Source organism: Syngnathoides biaculeatus, chromosome 22, assembly GCF_019802595.1.
Source record: "Syngnathoides biaculeatus isolate LvHL_M chromosome 22, ASM1980259v1, whole genome shotgun sequence".
NCBI classification, from domain to species: domain Eukaryota; kingdom Metazoa; phylum Chordata; class Actinopteri; order Syngnathiformes; family Syngnathidae; genus Syngnathoides; species Syngnathoides biaculeatus.
The window spans coordinates 15816037-15833464 of NC_084661.1; the positions used below are offsets into that span (position 1 = coordinate 15816037).

General features: G+C 46.0%; 2 protein-coding genes across 15 annotated transcripts in view; both read left to right on the plus strand.

Annotated features, from left to right (window-relative positions):
* The window catches only part of LOC133495221 (SH3 and multiple ankyrin repeat domains protein 1-like), a 43586-nt gene extending 32406 nt beyond the window's left edge, over positions 1 to 11180 (plus strand). For 7 of the 11 annotated variants that reach the window (XM_061809600.1, XM_061809604.1, XM_061809605.1 and 4 more), the window contains 3 exons: positions 264 to 3384; positions 3634 to 4530; positions 4730 to 7583. In XM_061809600.1, the coding sequence (XP_061665584.1) occupies positions 264 to 3384; positions 3634 to 4530; positions 4730 to 4769 (4058 nt within the window). In that variant the 3' untranslated portion in view covers positions 4770 to 7583. Of the gene's footprint in view, positions 1 to 263; positions 3385 to 3633; positions 4531 to 4729; positions 7584 to 11129 lie in introns of those variants that run through there. The other 4 variants (XR_009793515.1, XR_009793512.1, XR_009793513.1 and 1 more) reach the window with 4 other exon arrangements.
* LOC133495229 (protein kinase C and casein kinase substrate in neurons protein 3-like) lies at positions 9314 to 17356 on the plus strand. 4 transcript variants are annotated; one of them, XM_061809620.1, is made up of 10 exons: positions 9314 to 9413; positions 11417 to 11511; positions 11589 to 11745; positions 12281 to 12516; positions 13992 to 14147; positions 14877 to 15052; positions 15112 to 15232; positions 15682 to 15749; positions 15838 to 15917; positions 16506 to 17356. In XM_061809620.1, the coding sequence occupies exons 2-10, from the start codon at positions 11455 to 11457 to the stop codon at positions 16616 to 16618; spliced, it is 1164 nt and encodes a 387-aa protein (XP_061665604.1). In that variant the 5' UTR covers positions 9314 to 9413; positions 11417 to 11454; the 3' UTR covers positions 16619 to 17356. The 4 variants fall into 4 exon arrangements, with proteins under 4 accessions (XP_061665604.1, XP_061665603.1, XP_061665605.1 ...); XM_061809619.1 differs by lacking the exon at positions 9314 to 9413 and adding an exon at positions 9526 to 9600; XM_061809621.1 differs by lacking the exon at positions 9314 to 9413 and adding an exon at positions 9607 to 9786.
* Positions 17357 to 17428: the final 72 nt, after the last annotated feature.

A 17428-nucleotide genomic window follows, 5' to 3' on the forward strand; every position in this document is an offset into this window, starting at 1 on the left:
TATGCAGGGACTGATCCCAACAAAGGCAGTCAAATATCGTTACCGACTTGAAAGTGTTTTAGCTACGGTAAAGAAAAAATGGAAATAATGAAAAACAGTTTAACACGCCACAGTTGTGTACCACCATGTCTTTGCACATTTTCAGCAATTACCTTCAATCGTGTATAATCCATTTAAAAGCATATCTTTGAATTAACTTCACGGGGTCAATAATTCCATTTGTTTTTTTTTTGTTTTTTTACTGCCTGTGTTGTTTTACCAAGGTATAACTGAAGAGGAGAGGCAGTACCTCCATCCACCAGCTATGAAGTTGGCTCGTAGCCTGTCAGTGCCAGGACCGGAAGAAATCCCCCCACCACCAAACACATCAGCACCTGAGCCACCATTATCTGCAGGCCCTCATCTTGGGAGAGGGCCCGCAATGCCCATACCCCCAGTATCTCAAGACCACTTCCAGCTCCAGTCGCAGTTAGGTCATCCTAATCAATCAGGCTGGGAAAGAGGAGGCGGGGTGAACCAGCAGATTATGGTCTCCACTCTCCGCAGACAATCAGAAGGACTGTGCGCCAGGGAGCAGGACGCACCTAGGCGAGGCGGTGGCAAGATGGGAGGGTTGAGAAGGGGCTACAGCAGCGCTACACCACCAACAAGCGCTAAGCCTAAAACGCAGCAAAATGCGCCACATCATTCGCAGGTAGCCACTCGGGAGCAAAGTGGAGGGACTGGCAGGGGGGGAGCCCGGAGGGGAGGTCGCGGCGCTCTGACTAAACAGTCTAAAGTTGACGATGGACTGCGACAACATCGTGGTAAAGGTGGCGCAACCAAAGAGAAGACCTCAATCCCTATCCCAACCATCATCATCAAAGCGCCCTCCACCAGCAGCAGTGGCCGAAGCAGCCAGGGTAGTAGCATGGAGGCCGAAGTCCCACAGGATGCAGAGGAACACAACTCTGCTCAACCATCTCTGGAAAGCCCCAACTCCACTCTACCTTCACCTCTCACGTCAACGCCTCCCCATCTCCCGACATCTACATCCTTGCCCCAATCAACTGCCGCTCCTCTGGTTTCTATGAAGCAAAATGTGGAAAATGTAGACTACTCTTCGACATTTGGTATGACCTTTGGAGGTGGAGGGGCACGCAGGGAGAGGGAACGTTTCCGTGACATGAGAAGAAAGAGCGCTTCTTTCTTTCTCTCATCTGAGGAGGACATCCAGGGAGAGGCGGGAGGGGGACTAGGGGAGGGTGGGGAAGCACTAAATGCAAGGATTCAGCCATTACAGAGCTCGCAAATGGAAATACCAACTCCTCGACTGCGGCCCTCCAAGTCCATTGATGAGGGAATGTTTTCTGGAGACAATTATGTCCACTACTCCAGCAGCATGCCTCCAGCCTTTGGCCTGCCTGAGTATTCCTCTCCTGTCCCCAGTCAAGATGGTCAACCCAAGTCGGCGCCGTCAGTGTTTGGCTCCCAGCCAGCTACTACTTTTATCCACCCACTCACTGGGAAGGTTCTAGATCCCTCGTCTCCACTTGGACTCGCACTCGCTGCAAGGGAGAGAGCCCTCAAAGATGACCGCAGAACTCGACGAGAAGAGAGACACTTTGGTCGACAGCTGTCTACAGCAGGAGCATTTACCACCCCCACCCAGACACCAACACCCTCGCTTTTTGCAAGCCCAACACAATCTACGTACACGTCACCAGTTTCCCTTCACCTGACCTCCCCCACCACGACCACCTCGCCCGCATCTCAGAGTCGCCCTCAGTCACCAAGGATCTTGCGTATGGGGGGTGGAGGGGAGAAGATGGAGCGAGACAAGGATATAGGGCATAGAGAAGGTCTGAGAGTTCGTTTCTCGGAGGACAGGAACAGCCAATTTTCAAGCCAGTCTAGCTCTCAAAACCCCAGGGAGAGACAAAAGGAGGCTCATGACCACAGACCGGGTCCCCATGTACAGCCTCCACCACCCCCTGCTCAGCCTGCCCCTTGTAGGCCTTCCTTTCTGCAGATGGAAAGCATTCCTAACACCAGCTACATCCCTCAGTACAATGTCCCCACAGCACCTGATGCGATGGGAGAAGCAGAAGCAGAAAATCTGGGAATGATGGTTCTGCCTCCACCAGCTCCCTCAATAGACATAGATGAAGAGTTTGTCTTTGCAGACCCTCTGCCACCGCCGTTACAGTTCGCCAACGGCAAGAATGAAAGAGTGAAGGACTATCACCAGCACTACCAACATGCCAATCAACGATCATCTGCTCCACTGCCGCCTCCTCTACCATCTCCCAAGAATCCGAGCGTTCCTCAGACCTCTTCACAGGGCGGCGATTCTGCTGCCTCTAGCCTTACCTCCTACGACAGTGAAGTGGCGACACTGACCCAGTCCGCTCTTTCACCATCCTTACCATCCCCTGCTCTCCCTGCCACCAACCTACACAGACCCGAGCCGATATCACATTCCCAGCCATATTACGCCAACGACCCATTGGTGGGGCGTGACGCCACTGCTCACGACAGAGGCACAGCCGCCCTCAGCACCACGATGACGTATGCCACCACTACTATGACAGCTAGCGCGGCCGCCACAACCACCACGACCTCTACAGCGTCAGACTACAGCACAACTGTGGGAGGACCCAAAGCCGGCTTCAGCACAGGAGGCAGAGCTGCTAACCACATTCACCACCCCACTAATGTACCCAAGAGTGGAGAATGGCAAGATCCGGTGGTAGATTCTGGGATTGAGGAGCTGGACAGCCACAGCAGCAGTGACCATCATATCGAAATGTTGGGATTGACTGGTCCAAGAGGGGAGAGGAGTGGCATCGGGGGAAATGGAGCTTGCGGTGAAGGCCGAAAAGTGGGTGCACCTCAGGATCCTTCTTCAGCTTACACGGGTGCGCAAATGTTTGAAGTACAGAACACCAAATTGGCAAACCCTGCTTTTCCAAAGATGACTCATTATAAGGAGGGAGGGGGGAGGGTGCTGCCTGTTGCACTCCGAAGGCAAAACAGCACCAACCCTGCACCTCTGCAATTGCACAGACAAAACATCCCAGACAATATCAGGATCGATGTAGCCCTGCCCGACGAAAGGAGACTTGTGCAAAATAGACCTAAAATGGAGGACGACTTTAGCGCTACATTGGCAGCCTGCTTAGACAGGCCCATTGATACTCGCTCGACAGGCTGGGGGGAGGTCAGGGAACACGAGCAGCTCCAGAGAGCCGACGTGGTTCTGGATGCACGCAGGCTGCACTCGCCTCTCTCGGGTGTGAAGGCCAGCATCATCAATGAGCTGAGTTCCAAGCTTCACCAGATGAGTAACATGAGGAGCATGGACGACTGGGTCCACACCCCAAAATCACCCACCATAGACAGGTTGGTTGTTCTCAATATTAAGATATGCATTTTTCATGAGGCTTATACCAGGAGTAATGGATTTCCCACTCATTTCAAAGATGTAAGATGATTTGATTTAGGAGTGTTTTGAGTTTCAGAAACGTAAACGTATCTCAAGCCACCACTACATAGACCATCTTTGGTGTCTAACCTTTGCGCCTCAGAGGTATAAAACTGAAAGATTGGAATCACGTGTTTATGCTTCACATTTCATTTTTTGTCTTTCAGGTATTCCGCAGATTTTTCAGACGCATTTCACAGCCCCCCAACTGGCCGCTCCACTTCTCCCTTGCCCACCTCATCCCCTCAACACCATCAAGTACTCCCATCGAATCTGTCTGCCAAGCCCTCCGTATCCCCTTCCCCGCAGGTACCAGGACAACGCAACTGGACCCGTTCCCCCTCTCCGCAGATGCCACCTTCCCCGGTCCACTCTCACCCTCCCCACTCGCCAACCTACTGCCCGTACCCGACGTCGCCGAAGCATCGGTCCAAGATGCGGCGGCAGACTTTCGATTTCCAGTGCAGTCCCACTAAGGAGATGCGATCCTCCGTTTCCCGACGCCGCGCCCCCAGCCCTCTCATCTATAACAGCGAGCAGCCCAACCCCGCCCCGCCGCGACCATCTTCCCTGCCAATTCTTCCCAGTACACCAGTCTACAGTAACCCCTTTGAATTCCCAGGCCCCCTCACCCCTCCTTCTCCCGGCCTCCCCTTAGGAGACGCCTACACGGCCGCAACACCGCCGCTTTTCTCCCCGTCTGGTGTGCCGAGTCCGAACCCGCTGCTCGTATCCCGCTCTCTGTCCCCCACCCATTATCTCTCCGGAGCCTCCTCCCCGTTGCATTTGCCCCCAAGCCCTTCCTGCCTCAACTACCCCCACCTTACCCCACCTCCGCCGGCCAAACCCTTCGCTATCAAGCCACTGCCCTACTGGACCAAGTACGACGTGGCCGACTGGTTGGCTTACCTGAACCTGGCCGAACACATAGAGCGCTTTATCGACAATGAAATAGACGGATCTCATTTACCTTCGCTTACCAAGGATGACTTCTCGGACCTGGGGGTAACTCGCGTGGGGCATCGAATGAACATCGAGAGGGCGCTGAAGAAACTCACTGACAGGTGAGAGAAGACTTTCAAGCAGGAGGGTCAGAGATCAAAAAAGGAAGGGGAATATAATTCTAGAAAAGCTGGATCCCTACTTTTCTCTAGCATATGATTACAATTTGTCAATTGAAGTTATCTTCCCTCAGTCCTCGCCCCTTAAGAGTGACCGCTTTTCTTTCCCTTCCCTGTTGATTTATCCTGCTTTTCTCTCCAGGCCTTTGCATGCTACAACTTCCCCCAGAGAGACAGATTGAGAGTATTGTGGTGATTTGAACGATGACAAAAAAAAATGAGAGAGAAACGCATGACTTGACAAAAGGAACATTAACAGAAGATGTGGAAGAGGAGAACAGTGGACTTCAGCACCCTTTTGTCAGGCTGGTGATGTTGGAATCTGATTTGTATATTAATTAACGCACTGGTTCAAACCACAGTGATGAAATGAAATATACAGTGAAACCCCGTTTATCGCAGGGGACACGTTCCAGAACCGTCCGCGATTTCAAGAGACTGTAGAAATTTTTACAAATCTTGTTTTATCCCTTCTTTGTGGTTAAAACACTTTAAGTACCGTAATTCACAGTCTACAGACGGCTCCTGTTTATAAGCCTCACCCAGTGCATTTGTAAAGGAAATAGCATTTGGTACATACATAAGCCACAGCCGTGGAAAAGCTGCAAGCGCCCACACTGAAACACTAGATTATTTACAAAGACGCTACACAGAGAGTTTAATTCTAGTGCTGCCGCGCTAATGCTAGCGCCGCCGCGCACGCTAATGCGACCGCCGCCACGCTAACAGGGCCGGTTAAAAAAAAAAACCACACTGGTAAAAATCACTGAGATGCGGCAATAACACGCTAGTGCAATGCTAAAAGGGCATGACCGGTAAAAGTCACTTCCTTGACACATATATTCCATGGGTCTCACATCACTTTTACTGCGATATAGTGGGGGATTCACTGTATATCACAAAAGACAAACTTTCTTAACAGGGAGTGGAACACGCGCACGCGCTAGGCCAGCTGGATTCTCGCACCATCTGCCGCCGACGCTGAGTAAACACCAGTCTGACTTTATAAAAGTGCTTAAAAGGTAAACACCACTAAAACGTTGCCAGAAACACAAGGACCTCATTGTGACGTCACTTTGTTGCATCACATGACCAAAGTCAGATGACGACAAGAGGAGAATTTTTTTTCTTTTTTTGTAGATTATGAAGATATTAGAATAATAGTATTTGTTATCCTTTTGCCATACCCCCCTCTGAAAAATCCATTAAGCTTTGTATGTGTGTTACTTGGAAGCACTCAATATATTAATACATACTAAACAGGATTCACTATTAGCCATTTTTAGGTTTTTATTAGGAGCAAACTCATTTTCAAATCACTCCAAGTAGTCATGCTAGGGGGGGATACGTGGATATGTGGAAGAAAAGATGCTTTCATTTATTCAGTGGCAAGGAGTGTTAGGGCCACGCTGAAGAGTTATGAGAAAAGTTGTCATGTAATGAGAATGAAGTCATTATGTCGGGAGAGGAAAGAAAAAAGTCGGAACATTAACGAGAAACACGTCAGACGTTTTAACGACTGAACGCGAAAATTCCCACACTGACGCAACAGCCGCTGCCTGCTATATATTTAGTGAGTAATGTGACTTTAATGTTCATAATAGTATGAGTTTTCTCATATTTTTAATTGTACTGTATTATTGTAATAGGTTTTCCCCTCATTTTGTAATGTTTCAACTTTATGAAGATATTGCAATGTTTTTCCTGCAATATTTTGACATTATCTTTAGATACTTAGCTTAATCTCAAAATATTAAAACATTCTCGAAATAATGCAGTCTTCCGTTTGACTATAATATTTTAGCTAATATCAGAAGAGAAACGTTAAAACATTACCAACATTTGATTTTGTTGAATACTCTGACTTTATTCTCACACTATTTCGACTCGTTGTACTGGTATATATTTTTTCAGTGTAGCCCTAATACTCCATAGGTTCTATTCACAATTCTGTTGTTTTATTTTCACGTTTTTCTTTTTCGTGACACTTTTGAGAGAGTGCAAAAACATTTTCGTAAGTCTTTTACTGGTGCCATAACAGACGTCAAGGGGGGGTGGATTCATCAGCCATAATGTTAAACTGTAGGTGCCATGATCACAAAAGGGCTTTTTACTGGTTCACCTCCTGACCTTTGACCTCTTTTCAATCCGTATGTCTGCTTTTGTGCGAGTCGACGGCTTCATATCAATGTTTTATTTTTTTGCTGCTACTTATCGACAATCTTGTTCCGCGAAATCTGGCCGCTTTACGAAAATTTGTCCCGAGAAAATGTGAAGTCGTAGAGAGTAGCCTATGTCAGCGGTTCTCAATTTGGGGTCCCCGAGGTTCATCTTGGGATACAGCAAATCATAGTGTGGGTATTAAAAGTCTACACCCCCCTGTTCAAATGCAAGGTTTTATACCAATAATGTGTCCTTTAATCTGTATAAGTAAGCCGGGAGGTCTTTTTAATATCATAATGACTTAATGATTATGAGGGGTCCATGGAAAAATGTCTCCCTGACGCCCCAAAGTTTGATATGTTACGACTTCACCTTGGAATTTAAAGTTAGAGTCACCATTTTGAAGAATCTCTGTCTTCCGAATAGCGTGGTCGCGTGTAGTTCTCTGTGGAGATTTGTGTCGAAGCTTTCTATTCTACCGCTCACTCCCCCCAACCCCCCCGTGATGACCTTAGTGAAGCTGACACGTTATTTAACGCATATTCTCGCCATGTGAGTAACAAAACCATGACTCATGTATTCTTTCACGCTGAGTCGCCTCAGTGCTATCGTGCGACGGACGTGAAAAGGACTTGAGCCGTTAGTGTAGGAAGCACTGCATACTACATGATTTATAAAGTATTTTAGGTCTAGTGAAATGTATAATGAATATGACCACCTACAATGAGTGTAAGTACAGTATGCAGAGTTTAACAAAGTATATTATGAATATAAAGTTTTGTTTTAAATGCGATAGAAGTACAACTGTGTTGAAATAAATACTGAAATGATCACGTCTTTATTTTGCTCATTGTTGTGTGGACCACCTCCTCCTTTTGTAACGATCCTGTTTGAAGGACTGGGTTCGATTGGACTCATTTGGCAGACCCGAAGACAGACAAATGTTTTCAAGTCCTGGATTATTTTCCCATCAGGCCCTCCAAGCTAATAGCAAAAGGATGCCGCTCGCTGGGAGGGGATTAGAGGAAATGGCTTAATTCAAAGCAAGCGGGCGCCTAAGTCATGCAGCAAACCAAAAAGACGGCCGTGAGCTATTCAAAAGAGATTGGAAGAGGATAAATGATTTTTTTTTTTTAATAGTTGTTTTGCTTGCATAGTGGTCAGGCTCACTCCTATTTACTGTACAACATTGTGGGTTTGTTTGTTATGTGAAGTCTCTAGGAATAAATTCCCAGTGTTAAAGAGGCTAGTCTCAGGGAAACCACTTCCTTTACAACAGGATGTATTGAGAAAAAACATTCCAGTTTATTTATTGTACCACCAGTTATCTTTTGTTTTCGGAACTCAGTCTTACGGGGACGTTCACTATTTATCCAAAATAACCCCTGGGTGACTGTGACCCCCCCATAGTATCTGATCCATGTTCCCGCCATATGGTTCCATTTAATACGAGGTGTGTCAGAAGTTCCAGGAACTGTGCCAGAAACAATATATTTAAAATCCAAACTCCAACTTTTTCCCTTTGAAGTTCATCGGTGCCTTGAGATACAAGTGACCCGACTTGCAAGGTTTTCGAGATGCGATCAGTCATTGAGCTGATTTTTAAGCCAGACTTAAAAGCAAAAAATTTATATAAAGACAGCTTTGCGGTGGTCGTGATCTCGGTTCGCTTGACAACAAGCATCAGTTTGGCACGTGTGTAAACACTTGCTCCATAAAGTTTATTGCCACTCTCAGTTGAGGTTCACTCTCAAAGAATAGACAAAACAAGAATTACACATATTATATTATTATAACATTTAAAACAACTACACAATTAACCTTTCACTCTACTATCTTAATGCCAAATAGCATCTGTGTGTCTGTGCCATAACCCTTTAAGGTATGGATTAAAAACAAACAACGAGGCAGCAGTTGTAGACAGACAAAAGTAACAAGATATGTTCACTTTCAAATGTTTTTTCCTATCCAAAGAACAACTAATATTAGTGCTATACTAATGAGCTGAGAGGAGTCAACATATCTCTATTAACAGTATAACGTAATGTCTGCCTTATACTGCCCTCGGGTGACTGTGGTGGCCACACCAGAAGTGCAAAGCCCAATGGCGAACTGACGTAGTGTGACGAAAAAAAAAAGTGATAAATTCTCTTCAATTGAATTTAATGATAACATGACCGTATGTTTCTATGAAGTACAGTATCATGGAGTGCAAGTTTCCTCATTAAAATACACATTATACCATTACACCACATTATTTGGGTGGAGTTGTTGGAACGGATTAATGACGTTTTTATTGGTAGTGCTGCAATGTTTGGTTGTGTGGGTATTGGAACAGTCCTTCTGCGTTTGTTTTTTTTGTTTTGCAGTTGTATCTGTTCTACTAAAGTAGAGATTCTGAGTACTGTCGCCATCTCTGGCCGGCACGCGGTTGTCACCCGCTGGCTAATAAGCTCAGATGGCTCCGCACTACATTGACACAAGTCAAAATGACACTTGTGCATCCCATTAGCACCATATCGAGAATGACAGAAGGAGGGGCCAGCTGGGGGGGGGGGGGGTCTCCCTCGAGGTTAGAGAAGTGACAGTCAAACAGGAGTGAGGGGATGCCAGGGATGGACTTTAAATTAGGGGGAACGAGAGGATAGGAAATCAAGGTAAAGGTAAGACCAACGTGACTCTTATCAACAATCTCGTGTGTGCTGTGCGTATAACTTTAAGTGAGTCAAAATGGGGTCAGCAAAGAGGGGGGAGGGATGAGAGGCGGGGGGGGGGGTCATGCTGAGAGCGAGAGCCTCCAGGAACAAGTGCTGCTCACTTGAGTAATCGCTGGTGATTCACAGGCAGCATGTAAGTGCTCACGGCCATGACTGAGTGCTCTGTCGCCACCTTGGCTTTGTTTTTGGCTTTGCTTAGAATGGCGTGGCCATTTTGTGGCAGCGCTTCTTCGTGTCCTGTTCGTCCTCGTCCACTGGTGGGGAGTGACCAAGTGCAAATGCCTTGATTTGTTTTCTTCGTTCATTATACGCGTTTGAAGTGAGTTGCTGAAAATATGTGCAACTATTGAGTACTGAATTGTGGAGGGGTAGTGTTAAAAGTTTTTTTTTAATATTTCAGTTTTAGGGAATTTCTGGAGGTGTGGTTAAAACAGTACCACATGACATACGTGTACATATAGATTCCACTGTTGTATAAAAACTTGGTCCATCGCAATTGTGGCGTACAATTAGCTAATTAGCTAGTTCTGAAAATACATCTACAGATAATGTGACCGCATACCACAGAGACTGGAGGAGGGGTACATTTTTTTATTTTTAACACCTACGTGAAAACCATCATCTGGGCCGGGGCTTTTGTATGGTGTGACGACTTTAGAGCGCCTCGTTGATGGCTGCGAGTGTGTGCAAGTCACAGAGAGAGGACAGAAAAGTGAGTGGGGGGAAAAAAGAAGGTCCAACATGATCGCGAGCATGTGGACAGTAGCAAGAGAATGTCGTAGTCACATTCGAGTGCCTCGTTGTGATTACCCATTGGGATATACTGCAGCCACCGTAGGCTAGAAAAAATTTGAAACCTAGAAAAATGGTAAAATCCTACTTGATCTACTATCATGTTAGAAAATATCCGTGAAAAGATCTCCAATTAAGGCCTTGGAGACTTTTCCGCATCCAACAACGAGGCTCTCTAATGTTGCCACAACCAGTGCAACACCCTTGTCCACACGCTGGCAGTTGGGTCTGAATTTTTGGGGGGGCTACCATCGCGTCTGTGAGATTGAGGACTAGCTAGCAGCGTGGCACATACCCTAGGTGCCGTCATGTCTTGTATTCACTTTTGCATTACCCGCACACAGTTTTGCATGGACCTTTCTTTTGCCGCAATTTCCTTGTTGACTTGCAAACGTACGCTCTTAAAAAGAGAGGCCGAGTGGTTCCGGACGCTTGGTTCTGTATTAATCAGAGCAAAGGGAAAGATGACCTTTCGCTGCTGTTTATTTTTGGAAGAATGCAAGAGCAGCTGTTCTGTTCCTGCCGCTACATTCTCAGCCCCCCCCCCTCCCCCCTCCCCGCCCTCCTTATGAATTCCAGTCTGCCACTGGAACGGCTACACACGTCGCCAGGCTCGCTACAGTATAAATAACAGCTTGTTGAACTTATTGGCAGGAAGAGCAGCAACGTCATTACGTCATTATTGCTTTTGAAACATTTTCGAAAGCAGTTTTTTCCACACCAGATCATCAGAAGTGCCACGGGATGTCATGGAGTTTCACTTAATCGGTCCAAAAATGACACTTTTAGAATATTTTCAACAAATACATCTGTTCATCATCTCAGTATGCTAACGACGTAGAGTGAGAGACTCTTCCGCCCTTTCACTAGATTGCAGAATTTCCAATTAACCAGTGTTGCTGTTCAATCTTTGGCTAGACGGTCCCTCGTACGCTCGGGGCAATCGTAAATCCAGGTACAGGTGAGGTGTCGCTCTCAATTTGCCTTTGTCTACACACTGTTCAGAACGGCTGCGTTCCTGACAAACTCGCGCTAATGACATAGTGGAGACGTTCAACCAGTTGCATGATAATCACCGGCGTGGCTCAGCCAACAGAAACTGCGTTCCTGTGATTGAAATGCGTGTTGAACAGCGTCGCAACTCTCTTGCACAACAGCGACGGCTAGCCTCCCCTCCTGCGAGACAGCCACCATCATGGCCAGCCTCCCCCAAGAACCGCCTCAGGACACCGCCAAACAGAGCTTCTGGATGGTAAGTACTGGAAGTAAGTTTTGCTCACGTGTCGGCCAGGACGGCAACTCGATGGCGGCTGCGTGTTTTTCTTCCAGCCCGGGAATTACGTGCCGACGGTGCACAGGACCCAGCAGTCGTACCAGGCTTGCAACGACCTGGTGGCTTGCTTCGCCGAGAGGGCCCGGGTTGAAAAGCAGTACGCCCAGCAGCTCAGCCACTGGAGCAGCAAGTGGAAAACCATCATGGACTTTCGTGAGTGTGAACCATGCCGAGTCGGGGTTGTAGAAAGATTGCCTTGATTCAATACCTGACTTGAGGTCCATATACTAATACACAGCGTGATTTAGTAGAAAGTAAATACATTAAAATAGAATGTGCTAATTTTTTTTGCATTGTGGTGCTCCCGATGTGCACGACTTAGCCACATGGTGGCAGTCTCATTACATAAAGAAGAGAGTCACAAGTCCTCAATAAGCCACAGTAACATTAGTCATTCTTTGCAGAGGATGAAGAATATATGAAGCTTTTGCTTAAATAGTTTTATTAGTGAGGACAGAAGGCATTGTAAAATGTGGACCTTAAAAAGGATTAAAACGATTTCGCATAAATCCTCAAACGGCCTTCAGTACGCGTGGTTATTTCAAAAGATTGCTCAGTTTAGAACGTGACTCTTGATTCACTTCAAATGAGACCGCATGCTTTAGCCTCTTTACTGGTTCCGTGACTCACGTCCGAGACCCGTCGTATTTCATCCCTCCATTTGTCACGTACCCGCCCTTCCCCTCAGGGCCGCTGTACGGCTCTCTGATGACGGCCTGGCAGAGCTTCTTCACCTCCGCCGAGCGCCTGTCCGCCCTCCACTCCTCCATCTCGCAGTCTCTGGTGGCCGAAGAAGGCGTGCGCGTGAAGACCTGGCAGAGGGAGACCTTCCCCAAAAAACTCTTCTGCGGCTTCCGCGAAAGCCACGACAACAACGCCAGTTTTTCACGTGCGCAGAAGCCCTGGAACAAAAAGCTGACCAAGGTCCATAATACAAGTTATTTTTGCACGTATGCGTCAGTTTGAGCTTGCGCTAAGAGCGGTGAGCTGTCTTAAATCTGACTACCAAAGAGCCCCCTATCCAAAACAAAAGGTAACTAGATTCACAATGCTATAATGATCATTTCCAGTAGGTTCCCAGTGTCTTTGCCTCCTAGTCAATATCCTCTTGGTTGTCTGAAATAATCAAAACAAACTGGGATTAGTAGAATAATGTTGCGGACCAACCATCAAATTATACTGGATATAATATTTCTTATGGCAGGTTGGATCAGATGTAAAGTGTTGGCCTCACAGTTCTGAGGACCCGGGTTCAATCCCTGCCCTCCCTGTGTGGAGTTTGCATGTTCTCCCCGTGCCTGCGTGGGTTTTCTCTGGGTGGGCACTCCGGTTTCCTCCCACATCCCAAAAACATGCAACATTTATTGGACACGCTTAAATTGCCCCTAGGTGTGATTTGTGAGTGTGACTGTCTCGATGTTCCCTGCGATTGGCTGGCAACCAGTTCAGGGTGTACCTCACCTCCTGCCTGTCGACAGCTGGGATAGGCTCCAGCACTCCCGTGACTCTAGTGAGGATAAGCAGCTGAGAAAATGGATGTTGACCCATTGTTGCAGACCCTTTCTGCTTAATACCATAAATAAATATACATACAGTCTTCGAGTGCGAGTGGGCTAAACTTGTATGTTATAATTTCTCGCTATCCTAAACGACGTGATGAGCCGAAATTGATGGCCTAATCTTAATCTTCCACTCAAAAACTGTGCTGATCTCTAATCCAAAGGGAGGCAACCCCGCTTTCTACGGGGAATTGTTTGCCGTTTCAGTGCTTTACAAACCCGAACGTCCACCCGTCGAAGAACCTACTTGACGAATGTGACGAACCGCGAACGAATTCGAAATGATGCAAATGGCGTTGGACCGCTGTAGTTCTCAGAAGTGCAAATAAACCAGATAAAGTGTGGTTTGCTGTTGCCTCGAGAGGGCCTTCGCAAGACCGGTTGCTAAGCGTCGACTATCTGCATGTGGATCTGGTGCGTCTGGACACGGCCACGACTTTCCAACGCGAAACAGATGTTCCTGCCCTCGCCGAAGTCACGTCTCCGAGATGATCGACATCACCGCCGGTGATTGCGAAGTCACTCCCGCAGTTCAGATGTTTACACGGGAACTTTATTTCCCGCTTGAGTCATTTGTACGTAATATGGAAAAAAAAAAAAAAGGTGGTGCAAATTGCACAGGCTGGCAGACGGGCGAGTGCGATCAAAGCTTTTCGGGAACCACAGCAAAAAAAAGTTGTTTATGCTGCCCGATGGATTATTTGTAAAGCAAGTGTGTTGCCAAAAATTACAGCAACATTTGCGCACCCCTCCCATTTCCAATCATCTTAACATAGACAGTTGGGTTGTTTAGCTTCATTTGCGTGTTTATACGTGCCTGCGTTTGTGTGTGTTACACAGCTGGAGAAGGCCCGAGTCGCGTACCACAAGTGCTGTCAGAAGGAGCAGAACGCCTCGGACAAAGAGAAACGGGCCAACGAGGGCGAAAACTGGAGTCCGGAGAAAAGGCAGAAGCTGACGGAGGCCCGAGAGGTGGCCACGCTCGCGAAAGAAAAGGTGATGTGATTGCTCAAAAATACATAAAAACTCCCAAATTTGACAGCAGGAGAACGCAACAAATATTACAGGACTCTTGATATGGAAATGCTCAGCTGTCAGGAATGAATAAATAACAAAACTCCAAATTGTGGACAGTACAAAATCAAAGATCCCGAGTGAGATGTCTCATTCCAAGATAGTTTTATTTTTTTTTTTCCATCCCAGTGCAGGTGCACGTGCTTATTCACTCTTGCTGCTATTTTGTCCAAACACTGTCCTTTAACCTTGAATCATCCTTCCAAGCGCTGCCCTTATATGGGCATGTGTTGTTTTTACTCCGCTCCGTGTTTATGGAGCCCCGGATGGGAGCGGTCGCATCTTTCCCCACGGCAACAATCTGACGTGCCATAAACCCGAAAACAACAACAGAATTTGTAATCCTTTTTCTTTTTTTGTTCAATATAATGTAAAAAGTGAAACAGTTTGTTACATTTTTTGCTTCAGTTCCATGGACATTGTTCTGCTCCTTCATGTGAATGCAGCTTGACCACATGAGGGCAGTATAATACAGATACTGTGTACTATACATAGATACTCCACATTCCTCAGTAAGTGGCACTAATATTAGTCGTTCTTAGCGGAGGATGAAGCATATATGCCTATTTTGTTTTTGTTTCTTTAATTTTATAATCTTTCTTTCGTTCACTGCGAGTAAATCCTCAAAGGCTTCTCACGGACGGTCCGCAGGCCCGGGAGCGCTACGAGAAAATCCTGGAGGACGTGACGAGCTACACGCCGCGCTACATGGAGGAGATGGAGGTCATTTTTGAGGAGTCGCAGGAGGAGGAGAGGAAACGCATCAGCTTCTTGAAGCAGGCCTTCCTGTCCATCCACCGACACCTCGACATCACCAACAACGAGAGGTGACGAGACTGGCGTCTTCCCTGTGGGACGCCATTTGACCAACGTGTGCTTATGTTAGCATAAAGGAGGTTTACAACGAACTTCACCAAACGCTGATGGCCGTCAACGAGCAAGAGGACCTCAAATGGTGGAAGAACCATCACGGTCCTGGCATGCTGACCAACTGGCCAAAGATCCAGGTACAGAACCAGAACGCTTTAGTGATTTACACCGAGGTCAGGTCGTTGTTCCTCTCTGAAAGCAGTTGAAATGTCGTGAAGCTGTTCCAGACCCACATAAAAACACAAAATTTGTTGTTAGCTTTTTTAAATAAATAGCACAGTTTTGTGTAAAAAAAAAAAAAAAAAAAAAAAAAAAAAAACCAAAGTGGAGAGAAATGTGGGAAAAGTCAATAAGAATATCTGGCTATGATTTCCTTTTCACATACATAAACTCTTAATTTATTTGAGTATCCTGTTATTTATACTACAATGAACTTTGCACTATGCCGTGGCGGTGTTACATAAAGTTGAGATGAACTCCCCCCCCCCCCCACCATATTCCTGTTCTGTCCTATAAATGAAAATTTATCAATTTCACAAATTTCAACTTGCAAAGTGCTCGTTGAACGTCTTTTTTTTTTTTCCAGGAGTGGCATCCACCGGTGAAAAAGCTGAAAAGAAAGAAGAGAGACCAGAAAGCCAACGAAGGCCGTCCGTAAGTCAATTTATTCCCCGTGCACAATTAAAATCTTGAACGCCTGCTGTTATTTTCATTTTTTTTTTAACTAACTTTTTATCGTTAGAGTGATGATCGGAGGCGTGAAGGTTCGAGCACTCTACGACTACACGGGGGAGGAGGGCGATGAGCTGTCCTTTAAAGCAGGTGACACAGAAAAACAGAAATATGCACACACTAAATAAATATGCGTAAAAGAATCGCCAAGTATGTACAACCTCAACATGTAAAATTAAGTGCAGTGCTGCCTTGGCTTGCTCCTTTATTTGACCCTGAAAGTTGCCCAAAATACTAGTACAGTGATGCCTCGGTTCTCGACCACAATCCATTCCAGAAAATGGTTCGAAAAGTGAATTGTTCGAAAACCGAATCAATGTTTCCCATTACAATGAATGGAAAAAGAAATAATGTGTCCCAAGGCTAAATGAATGAATTCACAACAAAGTGCGTCAAGGGTCAGGTGGTCTGGCCGCGGCCAATATGTTATTTCCGGGTTTTACTGGGGGCGTTCGAGTACCGATTTTCGTTCCAAAACAGAAGCAAAAAAATCTCAAAATTTTTGTTAGAAAAACGATTTGTTCTAAAACGGGGACGTTCGAAAACTGAGGCTTTACTGTATCTCAAGACATCTTTCCCCATTGAAATGAATTTTAACTCCATTAAGTATAAAATATTGTTCTAGTGTGGCCACGTTGCTGATCATTACGGAGGATTTTTTGTTTGTTGTGGTCCCAGGTGAGGAATTCTTGAAGGTGGAGGAGGAGGACGACCAGGGCTGGTGCCGGGGGGTCCTGAGCGGAGGCAAGGAGGGCTTCTACCCGGCCAATTACGTCGAACTCATCGAGTGACGTCACGCTTGCCAAACGATTACGTGGCGTCGTTGGGAACGTGTAGCATTTAACACGTACGTTCTGTGGGCGTCGGTGACTGGAATTGGCCGACTTAATCCAACGCGTCTACGCCGCCGCTATCACCTCGTAAAAAAATTTCCCTGACACAGATTTACAGTTATGCTTGCGTCTTCATGAGGATCATATTTAAAGTACTCGGATCGGGGTTTCCCAAGCTGTGGTTCAGGGCCCCAAAATGGGCCGTCAGTCAATTTGCATTGGACAGTCAGTGTATGAATATGTGAAAAGTTGGTTTTCATGAACATTACTCAGGCGTGCAGTTTTCTTGGACACTGGATTTTGGAATCAAGTTCAACGTACATCATCACTTTATAGACGGTTTACGTCATTGGTAAGGTACGTACTTCACGATGTATTTGAGTATGTTCGGGTCCCGCGACGAACCGAGTTGACTTTACGAAAACGTTTTTTTTTTTTTTTTTTTTTTTTTTTAAACAAAAGAAATATAAAACAAATGTTTTCCATCCACTCCAGCAGATTTTTTTTCCCCACACAAGTGAATAAAATGCAGAAAATGTGACTGGAAAGGAGTTGTGTGGTATTTAGTTGAATTACATTATATTGCATAGTAGCATATAGTTGAACAATTACAGTATGATAGATAGCTTATTATTACAGATTGCACAAAGCACTTCAATTTTTTGAATAAAATATAATAAATGGATGTGAAAGTCACACTGACTTTGAGACACCTTTTATTATTGGTTCGTGTCATATTCTGTTGGATGTTTATTACTTTTGTCTTTC

Coding starts and splice junctions, on each gene's coding strand:
- LOC133495229 (XM_061809620.1), top strand. CDS start 11,455: ATGGCCAGCCTCCCCCAAGAACCGCCTCAGGACACCGCCAAACAGAGC. Junction 14,148..14,876: donor CCACGCTCGCGAAAGAAAAG/GTGATGTGATTG, acceptor GACGGTCCGCAG/GCCCGGGAGCGCTACGAGAA. Junction 15,233..15,681: donor CCAACTGGCCAAAGATCCAG/GTACAGAACCAG, acceptor TTTTTTTTCCAG/GAGTGGCATCCACCGGTGAA.